The following is a 16,367-nucleotide window of genomic DNA, read 5'->3' on the forward strand; positions in this document are numbered from 1 at the left end:
TCGAACCTAGGATTTCAGCTTAGAAAGCTGGCCTTTAACCGACATGGCCACAAGCCACGGTGAAGAAGTGAAGCTATTCGAGTAATTTATCAAGAAGATTTTATCTTTTCCTGCCCAGCTCGAAACTTTTGATGTCGCTTCTCGCCTAATTACATTAATTTGAAAGCAATATGCTTCATCAGATAGGGTTCATATACTGTACACATTGCTTACAAAATACAAGTGAAGCTTGTGCATGAAAATTAATGAAGACGTTGGCAAGTCGTGCTTTTTTTGGAAGGTTAGTTTTTCCAAACCTAAACGATTACCGTTCTCTACTTCCCATTAATATAGCGGATTCTGCTATGTGACGACAAATCTCATTAACCAACGGCACATAAATTTTATTATTTTTAACTATTTAGACATTCATTCATTCGGTAAGAATTTTATGAGAGTCACAATTCTATCATTGTGCTCTATTATGAAACCAACGTACACATGCAAAAAAAATTAAGCCCGACAATTTTCATTTTACAAAAATTCCATTTACCGTTAAAGTTAAATGTGAGGAAATCCATTGACTTATTTTTAATAGCCTGGATGACAGATGTGGGGGGAAGGTACCTCCTCTCATGTGCCCCCTTTAGGATTTATATAATTTTTCCCATCGCTTATTCAGTGCCAACTTTGCGATTCTGTTTGCCAAAGTGTATGGGGAGGGAGTTTATTTATTCTTCTGGACTAGGATGACACTATTTCCGAAAGATTTTTTTGCATCATTTTCAGGAATTGCAACAGCACTATTTCTGTCTCGCTTATTGCGTTTTTTCCTTTTCGTTATTTAGTGTTGCTTTTCTTCCACTTTCGGCTACTTGCGACGATGAAGGGAGAGTCAAAAAGAACACCCATGCTCAGGCCAAATTCGAACCCGGGGCCCTCGCATTCTAACGAATTGTGATAACTACTTCGTCACGAACGTCAAACGCATTTCTTTTTAAAATAAATTTCAGGAATATTTCACATTTACATTACTTTGATTGCAGACATGGAAATTCCAGTTCATTAATATTTACGCTGCAATCTTTTGGTTAGCCCTTTTCTTTGAGTCTGAGAGACCTAAAATTTCCTGCATATGGTTAAATTGATTGATAGTAAGCAACACTGCTGCTTTCCGAACACTTACTTCGGCTGTACTTCCGGCCACGAAGCTGGACTTCAACTCAAATGAGTGTGCCACTTTTTGTGAACAGAAGTACAAGGGTGAAACTTTTTTACTATAATCCGGTGAGGAGAGTACTTTCGATGAGGAATTTGCCCCGTCAGATTGGTTCTGAAATAGAACTGAAATCGGTCTGTTGCCTGACCCATTGTATTTATGTTTCCCGACTCGCTCTCCGTTGCTTAGACTTACTTCATGATAAGTAAATGTCATTAAGTATCACAGCGAAAGATCATAACACCTGTTTAATTATGTAAAACTAACACATAATATAACACAATAAAAACATATTCAAGTATACTTTTGCTCCATGTTCATCCATCCATGTAACAAAATCGTGTAGTCACAGAGACTTGGTTACCTTTTCTTTATAATTTGCATCTATCAATAACATAGATTGAATTTTTACTTATTAATCACACACACACGTACACATATATATGCACACTTCATTCACATGCAGTATGCATAAATCTGCATTTGAACTAAAGGGTTATTCAAAATGATTGTCTAGGTTTCAACATTTTTTTATAGGTAGGTCATGTAACATGTGGCATTTGTAAGCACACCAACTGGTGGATACACCATCAAAGTTTTCTTTCGTAATAGGCAATGTTCTGTAGTCATTCATTTAGCTGCTAGGATTCAGGATTTGTAAGATGACGGGTCACAGTTTTTTGTGCTCGAATTTCATCATAGTCAGTTATCATTGTTCAACAACAAATTTCATTCACTGGTGGTACACTTTCAAGACACAAGCCAAAACCAGAAGCACATTTGGACCAGGTTTGAGAGGCTTTCCAATGGAGTCCTAGAAAATCAGAGGAGAGTCAGCATACCATACCAAAAGAGAGGCATGTGTTGCTGAAGTAAGTAAGAATGATGTCATGTTGCTTATTGAAGGAAGACATTCTGAGATGTGTGTTAGTCAATGGTAACTGGCTGACTGATGAAATTCGAACACAAGAAGGCCTTTTCAGAGCCATGACCAGCCATCTTGTAAAGCCTGCCACCTAGTGGTCAAATCTGTGTCTACAGGGCACCATCTGTATTGAAATTAAACTTTGGAAGTGTCTGCATCAATTTTCATGGTTATGAAAGCCATGTGTTTCATGTCCTCCCCCGACAATCATTTTGAATAACCCTGTATAGATGATAATGAAACCAAGGCCACCATTAAAAATCAAGTCAGGAATTCAACATGCCTCGATAATATTGAGTAAATGACTTGTTGTCTGGGCCCTTAGCTTTATGTAAAATGTTAAAAAAAATGCTTCCCTGTGTAATTTAGTTGAGACATACCAATAGGATTTGTAAAATTATCTTTTTTTTACAATTTCTTTATTGGTCTGGTGCAGGACACACCCTGCTTCCATCAAATGCCAAAACTAATTGCTGAGTGCTCTAAGCATGGCCCTCCTAAGCTAACAATTCCTGACCCACAATTCTGCTTAGGTTAGGAGGGCCAGGTTTAGTGCTCTTAGCATTTAGTATTTATGTTGGTGTTTAGTGGAAGCTGGGCCCATTTTTTTACATGCTGTTTAATGTGCAAGAACTTATTGTTCTCAGTTTATTTACTTTTTATTTCCATTCCATTTATTGTATCTATTTTGAAGCTTGATATGCAAACTAGATAGTTGGGTAACCAACCGCATCAGGTTAACCTTAATAATTTATTATTTTTTTTAAAAAAAATCACAAAATCATTTGACAGAAGGTAGTAAGATTTATGTTCCTCTTAATGCTCATTCCTCAAATACATAGAATTCATAGGGTAATTAGAACATTGATATAAAAGTGCTTGCACAGATTAGTACTACTATTGCATGAATAGAAATTTAATCACATGTGGACATCTGTTGTTGATACTTAGTATCTGAATCACTTTCAGTTTTGCTGCTGTTCGTATTTTGCCTAGTTTGATGTCCAAAACAAAAGAATTTGTAAGTATCTCAAATGAAGAGAGGGAACTGTTTGGAATGAAACTGCCCACAGTTTCAGAGTTTTGGTAAGTCTTAAGGATTTGTGTCTCATACAGAGATGAAAATAACTTTTACAAAAATAAAACCTGTGCCACCTTATGATTTAGCACTAGATTTGGAAGTGTTCGAAAAAAAACTTTTTTGGGGAAAAAATGAGTTTTTCCTGCAGCTTTTTTCGTTGGGCTTTTTTTTTTCAGCCTTTATCCCCAAAGTGTTTCAAATTAATGAAAATACTTTACTTGGTTGTTCCACAGCTTTCATTTATCTCTCTACTGTAAAAGGACACTCATATCTAAATGAAAATACAACTTTCGACATGGAATTCATAACTAGACACAAGCATTAGTTGCAAAAAATGCCGGCTTTTTTGAACTGATGTTTTTTCCCCAAGTGTAAACATCGTATTTCAGTAGGCTTAATAAATATACAAGGTTAGTCAAAAGTATCGGGACAGACCAGTAATAACGAGAACCGTGGATGGAGGAAAATCACATATTGGTGAAGAAGCTGTATTGAATGGGGGTGTGGCCATCATGGCAACCAACTTGGATTCCGCCATATTGGATATCACACAATATTTTCTAATGGAAAGGGGTATGTATGAAACATCAATTTATGCTAGAATCGTCCCACAAATGACAATACAAACTCATTTTGGACCTATCGCCATTCGTGAAAGAGATAGGGTGTGCTACGTTTGCAAAAAAATGAGATTTGTGTGAAAGAGACGCGTGGATGGAGGACAATCACATATTGCAAGTGGATATTGGTGCGGAAACTGCAATGAATGGTGTTGTGGCCATCATGGCAGCCATCTTGGATTCTGCCATATTGGATATCACACAATATTTTCAAATGGAAAGGGGTATGTATGACACATCAATTTAGGCTAGAATTGTCTCACAAACGACAATCCGAACTCATTTTGAACCTATCGCCATTCGTGGAAGAGATAGGGTGTACTACGTTAGACTGAAAAAAATTAGATTTGTCTGAAAGAATTGTTTACTGTATTCTTGTGGGTAACTGTACACTGCAAGTAAACAGAGAGCATGAACAAGAAAACATGACATTGACTTACAGAATGCCTCAAAGAAAGTGCTCACACTGCTTCCCGTCGACTGTCTGACAATGCTATGTCAACCGATCATAAAAACTGCAAGGTGCACGTTGTAGCATATCCCGAGAAAATCCTCTTGTTTCGTCTACAATGCGATTCTGTAGATCATTCAGGGAGTGTGGTTTGGTGCGATACACTTTGTCCTTTATGTGCCCCCATAGAAAGTAATCCAGGGGTGATAGATCGGGAGAGCGGTTTTCCTCAGTTCCCCCAGGCGAATGCAGGTATGGAGCCCTTTCTTCGAGGCTGTGACTTCTACTTTTCTTCGTTTCTTCCTTTCCTGCCTCTAGTCCTTTCCCCGGGTTGCTTTGATGGTTTGTTGAAAACAACATAATATCGCAAAATTAACGAATTAAAGAATGCCAGTCTAAACAATCCTTCCTTACAACAGAGTAACATACTCTTTTGTAGCTAACAATCCTATTTGACGAATTAAGAGCATCAATTGCGTATTTGTTTTACTTTCCCTTCCACGGACAGCAATAACAGTATTCGTCTGAATGGACTCTACCTGTACACATCCCTTGTAGATTGTAGTCAACTTCCTCGAAGGTCAGTTGCATTTGTTATCGTCCTTGCGAAGGTTCTGCATGACGCTCATGTTGGTGAGTGTTGTGCCAAAGGAAGGAGATTTGTGTCCGTGTCAGTGGTCAAAATGGAGCTCAGTCAACGAGAACGTATTACGTTATTAATGATGCGTGGCTATAGAGATCGCAAGCGATCGTATACTGAGGTGCAACAGTTATTTGATGCTACATTCCCTGAACGTAACCCAATTTCAAAGTCAACCGTCGAAAGAACCATTCGACGTTTTGCAGCAAGTGGAAGTGCTAAAGACCGTGTGCAATCAGGAAGGCCGAAATCGTGTAGCAACCAGGCAGTTTCTTTGGATTTGTTTCAATCTTCTGTGAAAAATCCGCATACATGGACAACCAGCGTTGCCAACATGCTGGACATTTCCCAGAGTTCAGTGCAACTAACACAGTAAGTTTAAACCCTACAAAGTGAGTTTAGGCACGAACTGACGAAAGATGACTTTGATCGCCGTATTAAATTTTGCGAAGTAATGATGCGAAATATCGATAACTATAGTGTTCACCTCAATGACATTGCATTATCTGATGAAGCGACATTTATGTTAAACTAACTTGTGAACCGACATTACTGCCACTATTGGAGCGATGAAAACCCGCATTGGATGATGGTACATCATCATACCCAGTATCCACAGAAACTGAATGTTTGGGTAGGAATGATAAGAGGCATCATTCTTGACCCTTTCTTCATTGACGGAAATCTGAAGGGTGAGAAGTATTTGACAATGCTTCGTGAGTAGTTTGTCCCTGCCATCGAAGTGACGACACGGGACTTTAATAGTGTTTAGTTCCAACAGGACGGAGCGCCGCCTTACTATGGACGGGATGTTCGACAATACTTACATGAAACCTTTCCACAAAGATGGATTGGAAAACGACGTATGATCGAATGGCCTACAAGATCTCCCGATCTATCACCCCTGGATTACTTCCTATGGGGTCACATGAAGGACAAATTGTATAGCACCAAACCACACTCCCTGAATGATGTACAGAATCGCATTGTGGACGAAACAAGAGGACTTTCTCGGGATATGCTACAACGTGCACCTTGCAGTTTTTATGATCGGTTGACATAGCATTGTCAGACAGTCGACGAGAAGTAGTGTGAGCACTTGTTTTGAGGCATTCTGTAAGTCAATGTCATGTTTTCTTGTTCATGCTCTCTGTTTACTTGCAGTGTACAGTTACTCACAAGAATACAGTAAACAATTCTTTCAGACAAATCTAATTTTTTTCAGTCTAACGTAGTACACCCTATCTCTTCCACGAATGGTGATAGGTCCAAAATGAGTTTGGATTGTCATTTGTGGGACGATTCTAGCCTAAATTGATGTCATACATGCCCCTTTCCATTTGAAAATATTGTGTGATATCCATTATGGCGGAATCCAAGATGGCTGCCATGATGGCCACACCACCATTCATTGCAGTTTCCGCACCAATATCCACTTGCAACATGTGATTGTCCTCCGTCCACGCGTCTCTTTCAGACAAATCTCATTTTTTTGCAGTCAAACGTAGCACACCCTATCTCTTCCATGAATGGTGATAGGTCCAAAATGAGTTTGGATTGTCATTTGTGGGACGATTCTAGCCTAAATTGATGTGTCATACATACCCCTTTCCATTTGAAAATATTGTGATATTCAATATGGCGGAATCCAAGTTGGCTGCCATGATGGCCACACCACCATTCAATGCAGTTTCTTCACCAATATGTGATTTTCCTCCATCCACGGTTCTCGTTATTACTGGTCTGTCCCGATACTTTTGACTAACCCTGTATCTACGTAGTATACAAAGACTCGAATAACTAGAGTGGTTTTGCATATATGTTTTGTAAATATTGGGTTGGTGCGAATGAAATGTCCGGCCCAGGTGCATCATTGCCAAAGGCCAAAAAAATCAAAACTACAATACCTGGTTAATCAAAATAGTCACCCTCTGCAGCCACACACTTTTGTCATCGCTCGGCCAACAATTGGATTCCATGGCGAAAGAAGTCTGGAGTCTGCGACGCAAAGAACTCCTCAATGGCATGTTGCAATGCCAGATCATCAGCGAAGGTCTTCCCTGTCAGGAAGTGATCGAGATGCCGGAAGAGATGGTAGTCAGTGGGAGAGAGGTCGGGAGAATATGCTGGATGAGGAGGGATTTCATATTGCAACTCATGGAGAGCCTGCACCGTCCTTTTCGCGACATGTGGGCGAGCATTATCGTGCAAAATGAGGACACCATGTCTGTGGACCATTGCTGGGTGCTTGCGGAGAAGTTTCCGGTGCATTTCCTAGAGTTTAGCACTGTAACGATGTGCATTGATGGTTTCACCTTGCCTGAGAAAGAAAAGATGGATCACACTCACCATAGACCACCATCCTAGCAACAACACCTTCCGTGGGTGGAGAGGTGGTTTCGGAAACTGTTCTGGACGTTGACCACGATCCAACCATTGTCCTGATTGTTTACGATTGTCATAGCAGATCCATTTTTCATCTGAAGTGACAATCCGATGCAGGAAACCATCCCGGTTATTCCTTACACTGAGAGAACTGCACACCTCCAGACGGCGAGTCTTGTTGGCCGGTGTCAAATCATGAGTCCAACTTTTTCACTTTACCGATCGCACGGAGCCGTGGAACGACAGTGGTGTGGTGTATGCCTAACTCGTCTGCAATGGCACCAACACTTTTCCGAGGGTCCGCTTCCACGGGGTTCCTGAGGAGCACATCCGAACATGATGTTGGTCGATGGCCACACGGTTCATTTTGCAATGCTGTGTCACCGGAACGAAATTTGACAATCCAGCGGCGAATGATGCGTTCATTTACCATTCCTGGCCCAAATGCACTGTTAGTGTTTTGGCGGCTTGCTGAGCAGAATGTCGCAGTTTGAATTCGTAAAGACAAATCACTCGCAATTGTGTGTTCTCCATGGTGTACTTTCAGACGACCCTGTTCAGCAACTGCCTCCTGACTGCCTGGCTGATCCAGCCTGTTTGCTGGACATATACAGAGTTTATGAAGTTAGACCCGTGACCTCAGTCAATCCCTGTATTGTGTTGTTGAGTTGAGTTTCCCACCAGACGTCAAAGCGGACATTTCATTCGCACCAACCCAATAGAATCTAATAGTATAATATAATTTTAAATGTTTTAATGTGGCATATAAATGTGCACATAAAGAAGAAAAAACATCAAATGTACCCTCAAAGATACAGATGATTATTTTAACTACATCTAAAATTGATTTTGATTTGGGTTTGAGTTTTTGATTTTAAGTCCACTTTATGCATAGAAATGCTAGTCGGGACTGGAACTATAGTTTAAAATGAAATCCATGAAACTGTGTGTCTCCACTGGATATTGAACCCGGGACCCCTTGATTACAAGGCGACAACGTTACCAATAGATATCAGGAGGCCTATATTTAAAATAGAAAATCTAGTATCAAACCCCTTTACAAATATTTTATGTTAAATTGTATTCTGACTTTCAAGTGAATCATGTATAATTTGCTTTGATTGCTGGTAAACCTGGTCACAGTGCAAGTCTTGATGTATTTTGAACATCTATTGTGGTTGTCAACCATTGTGAGAACACAGTGTGGTAAATTCATTTTAGAAAAGTCGATTCCATGCTCAAAAATTTTACTGCTTTCTATTTTTTTAAATTTTACACATTAATATGCACCTTTGAAATTAAATACTATTAAGAACTAAATTATGCCATATGGTATATGTCTAGCCTTGTTGAGAAATGTAAAATCAGGTATAAAATAGTTGGCAACCAATCTAATGAACTCTCACGGCCTGGTACTGGGCCACACCTGACAGTTAAGATACGCTGTCACCCTAGAGCATGCTGGACCTGAAAGTGAAGCAGAAAATTAAATAGATTGACCACAAATGGAAAAAAGAAGTTCATTAAAAGTTCATTCTCTCTGTAAAAGTTTAGTTTGTTAAGTCCACTTTATGCTCAGATATTCTAATTGAGATTAGACCTACAGCTTAAAATGAGACATGAACCACTTTGTCTCTATTGGAGATTGACCCTGGAACCCCTTGATTACAAGGCGACATTATTTTATGCCATCAGGGAAGCTCATTCTTTTATATATAGTATATCCAGCTATTTTTCCAACAATAATACTCACAAAAAGTTACTTTGGGATCTAAATCTCCCTTGTAAGTAGTAGCATATTGATTATGAGTATTAAATGGTTTAATTGTCCTGAAACATCTAATAGTTTAACATTTGCTTAAATTTGTGTGGCATCAATGACAAACATGTAAAAGTTTGTTTTAAGTTCATTTTATGCTCAGATAGTCTAATCAGGATTGGACCTACAGTTTTAAATGGACTCTGAATATTTATGCAATATGTCTCCACTGAAGAACAAACCTGGTACCCATTGATTACAAGACAAAAGAGTTGCCAATAAGCCAATGGGTAGGCACATACATAAACTCACGTATGGCAAAAACAAGTAAATAACTACTGGGTATCTAAAAAGTCATGCAACCAAGACTTTTGACTGTACATAACTTTTGTACAAGAAGTGATAGACATGAATCTTACATGGGGTATTAATTTTGCGCATGCAGATATTTTTTAAACATTAAACTAATCTACCTATCTTTTTGTACGATAACTTTCAGGTCTCTTTTATCTGGATACTAATTGAATAACATAGGCAGATGTTGGGCACACCTGGTACTGCCCTCTGTCACAACCAGTGTTGCCAGTAAACCTCGTAATGTCTAAAAATCATACTTTTTTGTGAATACTCTGTAATTAACCACATAAATCAACTGTAATACGTAAAATGCTTAAAAATTTATCGTTCCTTTATCAATTTGGTAAATATCAACAGAGAAAATCTATAGATAGAAAATTTTTGCAAGCAAGTCCACAGCTGTCTTTTATCCATGATTGTTCTCACTTGGTTCAAAAACATTTTTTACACCTTAGTAACTTTTTGCCCACACTGAACTTTCATGTACAACATGATTTTATACTTTAATGTTTAAGAAATATCCACATGGTTAATACCGACTGTAAGATAACATAGGCAGATGTCAGGCACACCTGGTACTGCTTGGTACTGCCCTCTGACACAACCAGTGTTGCCAGTAAACCTCGTAATTTCTAAAAATCATACTTTTTTTTATGAATACTCCGTAATTAACCACATAAATCACCTGTAATACATAAAATGCTTAAAAGTTATCATCTATCACTTTTTGTACAAAAGTTACGTACGTTCAAAGTCTCAGTTCCCTGATTTTATGATATCCTGTAGAAGAAATGGAAAATACAGGGTGGGCACAAAGTCGCTTTCCCCAAATATTTGATTTCTTCATTTATTGAGGAAAGTGACTTTGTGCCCACCCTGTGTATGTATGTGTCTTTTGGCTGCAACACCATGTAAAATTACGTAGCTGGTTCCAAAATATTGCATTTAGAACCTCTAAATCTCTTGACTAACATTTCAAGTGGAATTGGTTAGCTGCAATTGGTAAAGAGCCAAATAAGCCCAAATTTCCATTTTTTTTCCAAAATGGCTGTCTTTTAATCAGAAAAAGACCATACATTCAAAAAAGCCAGCTTTTTTTGCAATTTTGCAGTTTAGCACACACAGGAAATATTCATATAAATATAAATTTATGTGAAAAATTATTAAATAAAATACATGTAACTACTACTTACATGTGATTCATTAAAGTAGGTGCACACAGGAGATGTAGTACATATAATTTTCAGTGAAAAAATTCGACGCAGTTAAAACAGTAGCAGTGAATAATCAGGCGAAGCCAGGCCAGTTCGCTGGCTCAGTGGTAGAGCAATGGCACGGTATGCCAAACACCTGGGTTTGAGGCTTGGTCGAACCTGCATTTTTGATGAATATTGTACATACTTACGTGTGGTTTAATAGGCATTTTGTGTTTTTGCAGGTTCAGCAAAAATGCCGCTCAATTTTTTCACAAGTCTCTTTTATTTTGCACCAATATTGTGCAAAAAACTGTATTTTGTGATGACATAACAGGCATTTTTATTCTGATGTAATTCTTGAATATATTGAAGCAAAACTCTGGTACTTTGATGCTTATGATTGGAGTGGAATACTCTTCCACTAATGCAATGTGAACCATATTGATGGGACACATTTCAAATGCACATTTCTAGGAATGAAACAAGCCCATTTATTAAACACTGTGTGTAATACATAACCTAGATACAGGAGTTCTCAGCACTGTTCATCGTTTGAATATACAGGTAGCATCCCGTAGATGGACACCACCTCGAATACAACATTCATGGGCTCTCTTAGTCATACCTTCCATACTACAACACAGCAAATCGGCCAAAATGTCCTCTATCTTCCACCGGATATTTCCCTTCAGTTCAGCAATCTTTTGGGGTCTGTTTTTAAGTACTGGGCTGCAGGAAATTTACCCTGGGACATTCCATGTGAAAGCAGCAAGTAAAAGGGCACTTTTCAACCTCACATATTTGATCCATTTGAAATTTGGCATACTAAAAAGGTCACTTGAGGTAGAAAAATTTGCAACTTTGCAGATCCATATCTATTGTATTTCCGAAATTACAGTGTTTCAAGCTGTGCGTTTGTGACCATTTTGTTCCAAAATCTTGTTAACTTTAAATTTCAATATTTCGGCAACCAGGGCACCTAAAAAAGTTATTCGGACAGAGTTGGAAAGTTCTTGAAATGCTCTTTCACAAGAGATATTGTGTGCCCATGCCAGGGTAAAAAAACAATTGAAGGTGGTGTAAAGAAAACATTGGTAGCAAGTTTCTCAAAAATGGGTCTTTTAATTATTATTTTTTTCAGAAAATTACATGAAATACATACACTATTACTCAATGAGTATACAAAATTTAAAAATGGAACGCCAATGGGATCTGGAGTTACGTTAGATTTAAGTTAGGTTAGGATAGGGTATGGTAGGTTGGGTAATGGATGTTAACAGATTTTGATAGACAAATTTCTAATATTCAAAATTAAAAGTCTAACAAAAATGAAATACAATATTGTTTAAATTAACGTACATGAATATGATGTTTAAATTTCCGTTTAGTAGAAATACAGGGTGACTGAAAAGTTCGGTTCCATAGGCAACTTCGTTATTAGTGCACATAGTGAAAAATTATAAGAGGGGAAAGTTGATGTAAGTAGGCGAGTTTCAATCTGAAGTGCTTAAATATTCAACGTAGTATGCACCATTCAGGATATACACTGGTATGACTCTAATTGGTAACCAAAAATGCCACATGCTTGGCTCGGAATACTGTATGTCATCGCAATGCTATACAATTCTGGGTAAATTAAGAACTGATGATTATAATTGCCTCTTTTGTTGAGTTCCATGTGATTATTTCAATTTATTTTAATATATTTGTTTGTTCTCATGGATTTTCTTCACACTTTAAATGTAATAACCGTTGACTAGAAAGTAATATTGTTCTACTATATTTGTTTGTCTATGAGTATTATGGGATAGATTTTATAAAATGGGGTACATCTCTTCAACCACTGCTTTTTGCAGATATATTTAAATTTTACGTGTAATAATGCGACATTTTCAGGGGGAAATGCCCGATTTATAAAATTTCCCGAAAATGATGCGTTATTTCAATTTTTTTTTTTTAATGGGGATGGGCATTATATATATCTTGAAAAAGTGATCCATCCATCATCCATAGGCTGATGCTAGAAGCGAAATTCTGGAAAAGTTTTTCATAGGCTGGCAACACTGCTGCTCTTATACAATTTAGTAATCCCCCCCAAGAAGTACCAGCTTGTTTTCAACGAAACATTGCATGGTTGTAGGAATGTACGACTGCTATATAACTACACTTTTCATTCACATTGGTCTATTGTGGTCACTGGCATATGCAGGGGAGGGGGTGATGGGGCTACAGCTCCCTCCATAATTTTGAGAAAATCAACATTTTCAATTAAAAGTAGTGAAGAACTCAGGAAAAACCAGAGCGATAAATGGAAACTCCCTTTAAAATGACCCCCAATTGACATTTTTGAGAGTAGAAAGTTCTGAATATAAGAAATATCTTATTGTGCATAACATCCCCATAGATAGCAGCTACGTACTATCCACCTTTACAATTCTAACCCCTCCCGTAAAAACAATTCTGCGTGCAGCAGTGATTGTGGTGGCCACAGAGGCATACTGAATATCAATTGTTTTAAAAAATTATATTTTCTTCTTCTTCCTTTAACAATCATTATTGCAATATATAAACTTCACATCTAAGAGCGCTACTATTCTGGAAATAAAAATGATTTCATCTCTGTATGACAATTAGTTTTGAGATTCTGCGATTTTTTACATTGCAGCAAGTTTGAAAAATGCACATTTGAAAAGTCCTGTCGAGAAAGGCTGGCCTCGTGAATGAAGCTCTGTCCACTAAAGGTTAATGATCAATTGCCAGATTGTGAACACTAAAGATTTCTTTTCTTTAGGACAATATGGCTGGAACTGCTGCAGGAGTGTACAGAACTGCATATCTGCTATATTGTGAATTTGGGAGAGGACTGGAGGCAGGCTGAGATTGCTGGGAGCTGGTACATGACGGACAAGGTTAATAGAGCTGGTGGGAGTATTGACTACATAGAAACATTCTTCAACAATCCACAGGTATTGAGTTTTTCTGTGCACGTTTCAAAAATGAAAAATGTTAAGCAGTTAGGGGTGTGACTAGTTAATTGGCACTTAAAAGGGTGCTATAAAATAAGAAAAGGCACTTGAAAGGCAACACAAAATAGAAAAAGACATTCAAATAGGCATTGAACGTGAACTTATTTCAATTTTCTTCTTCCAATGCACAGTTATACTCAGGGCGTGTCCAGGGGTGTGTGAAGGGGGAGGTTCGAGGGCATCATAACCCCCCTTTGGCCCAGTATTCCTAAAAAAAAGATTTTATCAAAGGCAGGAAAAGATTGTAAAATGAGGACTGACTACAAAAAAAGTACATGTAACCCTGGGCATGCCACTGCCTACACTGTATTAGCATTACAGTTTTATGCATTAAAGTCCACTGACTATTCACAAACTATTAACACTATTTTGATCAAAATTCACATTCGTGGGGAATTGTCAGTTGAAGTAATTCTCACATAAAGAGCTTTTGCTAACAATTGTGCCAATTTGAACAAATGCCCAAGTTGCGTGCCCAATTGTTCACACGTGATGGGAAAAAAAATTGAAAATGACGCCTCGTCACAGTGTGCTTTCCTCACCATTTATCCTTGTATCAGAATAACGCGAATGGTAGGAAAACATTTTTAGAGGAGCCGGAAATCTCGTCAGTAGCTGAGAGTTTTGAACAAAGCCATTAGATAAAAATATGTACATGTGGGATAAAATATTTATTTATAAAGTAATTTAACACAAGCTTGACAGAAAATTACTTCTTTGTCAGCGAGGCAACCTCTGTGGTGGAGTGGTTAGTATAGTCATAGTGGTTGCCTATGACACCACAGGTCCCGGGTTTGAATTCCGACCTGTGCATGGGTGGTTTTTTTAGTGTTCCTTTATAAATTTCGTATCATCACTCATTCTTATCATCGCAATTAGCCAAAAGTGGAAGGAATGTGACGCTAAATAACAGACATCAAATATTCCGTCAGTGGCAAAATATGTTTCGGCAGCAATCCATTTTTAAATTAATACACACACATCTGGCTGTTTTGTGCTTTGGCATTTTTAAACACATGAACACGATATCTTCACAGATAACTTACCTGCTTCTTTCACACACACACACAACAAAGCAAATGAGTACTGACTGACTCCTACAAGCTTTAAGCTGAAAAGAAAAAGGTGGGTTGGCGTCGTTTTGTCCAAGTATGAGTCACCAACAGGTTGTCCAGTTTGCTTACCCTGATTAAGGGACATTTGGTATTTCCAAAGATCTGCCATCCCTTGCAACTCTCAAATCTGGTGAATACCAGATTTCAGTCAGTTCAACATACACAAAGGGTTACCTTCTTCAATGTAGGGAAAGCAGAAGTAAGCAAAAATTGCAGAATAGGCATTTTAGGCATGATTAAGCCAAATAGACACTCACCCTCAAAATAGGTATTTATAGGCACTATGAAAATGTGTTTTTGAACTATTAACACCATGAAACGAACTTAAGACATTAAAGCCTATTGTTTTACTATGAAGGAATAAAGAAAAGTAAATAGGCAATAATCTGCACCCTAGTTATTACTGAGGTACTAGAGTGGCAAAGCTAGCTAAGTTGAACGCAATGAGTATCATATGAGAAGGCAGTTTCATTGTTTGTTTAATTTTCTGATTGATTGAGTTTATTTAGCTTCTCCTTTCTGCAACTTTTGGCTAATTGAGAAGATGAAGCTGAACGGTGATGACAATCATAAACAGAGACAACACAACATGGGCCTGCAGAGGATAACGGTGGCTCTGAGTCCACATGCCAGAGACTTGCTAGTCTGCAGAATGCAGTCCAGGGTGTACTACGTGGAAGGGAGGCTGTAATTTGGGTTGTAGTTCTCTGATGAGCATTCGTGTCAACAAATTTTAACCGATGTATCAAACTACCTCTTTTCGAAATTAAACTTCAGAATCAAAATTCATTCGCATTCAACCAGAAACGCTGCCCGTTTCAGCTTACCTCGTTGCAGAACTCCAGCTTATCAGGCCTCTTTCAGTTAGGCAGCACCCAAAGCCTGGATTGCACTACCAAATCTAACCAAAAATCAAAACTTCAGACGTTTTCGCGATATGCTCCGCGAATCACTGATCCACGATCAGAAACAGGGTAAATCAACATATGAATAATGATAAATACTGTGAGTTGCCAGAATTTATTTTTCTCTTACTATCATCTTTCTCGACTTCAGTTACTTTATTATCTAATTCACTGCCAATATTGTTCCAATGTATATGATTTTATTCCTATTGTATTTTATTGTACTTTCTTGATCAATTTCTTTGTAATCTGAATTTCATTTTAATTTTTAATTTTTATCTGTTCTATTGTATGAGATTTTATTCCATTTGTGTTTTATTGTACTTTCTTGTTCATTTTCTTTGTAATCTTGAATTTTATTTTATTTTTATTTTAATCTGTACTTTTTGGGGTTAGGTGGTAGACCAGCAACAGCTGAACATCGCCCAGCAATAAAGTCAATTCAATTCAATTCAATTCAATTCAATATTGGCTGATACTTTTCTGGGAACCGTTTACCTCGTGGAATTCACAAAAATGATGCATGGCACTTTGAAGGAGTCTAAATCAGGCACGAATCCATGGGGAGAGTGATAGGTGTGATCCCGCCTCCCAATGCAGGTTTATATTGATGAGCATTGAAAAATATGATGGATCATGTAAAGTGAAGTGTACAAAGACTTGTTTATTTAGGCATTTGGTTTTATTAACCGCAAGTTGTCTTCTTCTT

At 37.9% G+C, this 16,367-nt stretch overlaps 1 protein-coding gene across 1 annotated transcript in view; it reads left to right on the forward strand.

Annotated features, from left to right (window-relative positions):
• The window catches only part of LOC145983005 (calpain-5-like), a gene marked incomplete at its 3' end in the record, with an annotated part of 106,028 nt that overhangs the window by 66,628 nt on the left and 23,033 nt on the right, over positions 1-16,367 (forward strand). The window contains exons 8-9 of the mRNA XM_083116286.1: positions 3,093-3,209; positions 13,404-13,578. Of these exons, the coding sequence (XP_082972412.1) occupies positions 3,093-3,209; positions 13,404-13,578 (292 nt within the window). The remainder of the gene's footprint in view (positions 1-3,092; positions 3,210-13,403; positions 13,579-16,367) is intronic.

This window comes from Lepisma saccharinum, unplaced genomic scaffold (assembly GCF_977018435.1).
Source record: "Lepisma saccharinum unplaced genomic scaffold, izLepSacc3.1 HAP1_SCAFFOLD_536, whole genome shotgun sequence".
In the NCBI taxonomy this organism is placed as follows: domain Eukaryota; kingdom Metazoa; phylum Arthropoda; class Insecta; order Zygentoma; family Lepismatidae; genus Lepisma; species Lepisma saccharinum.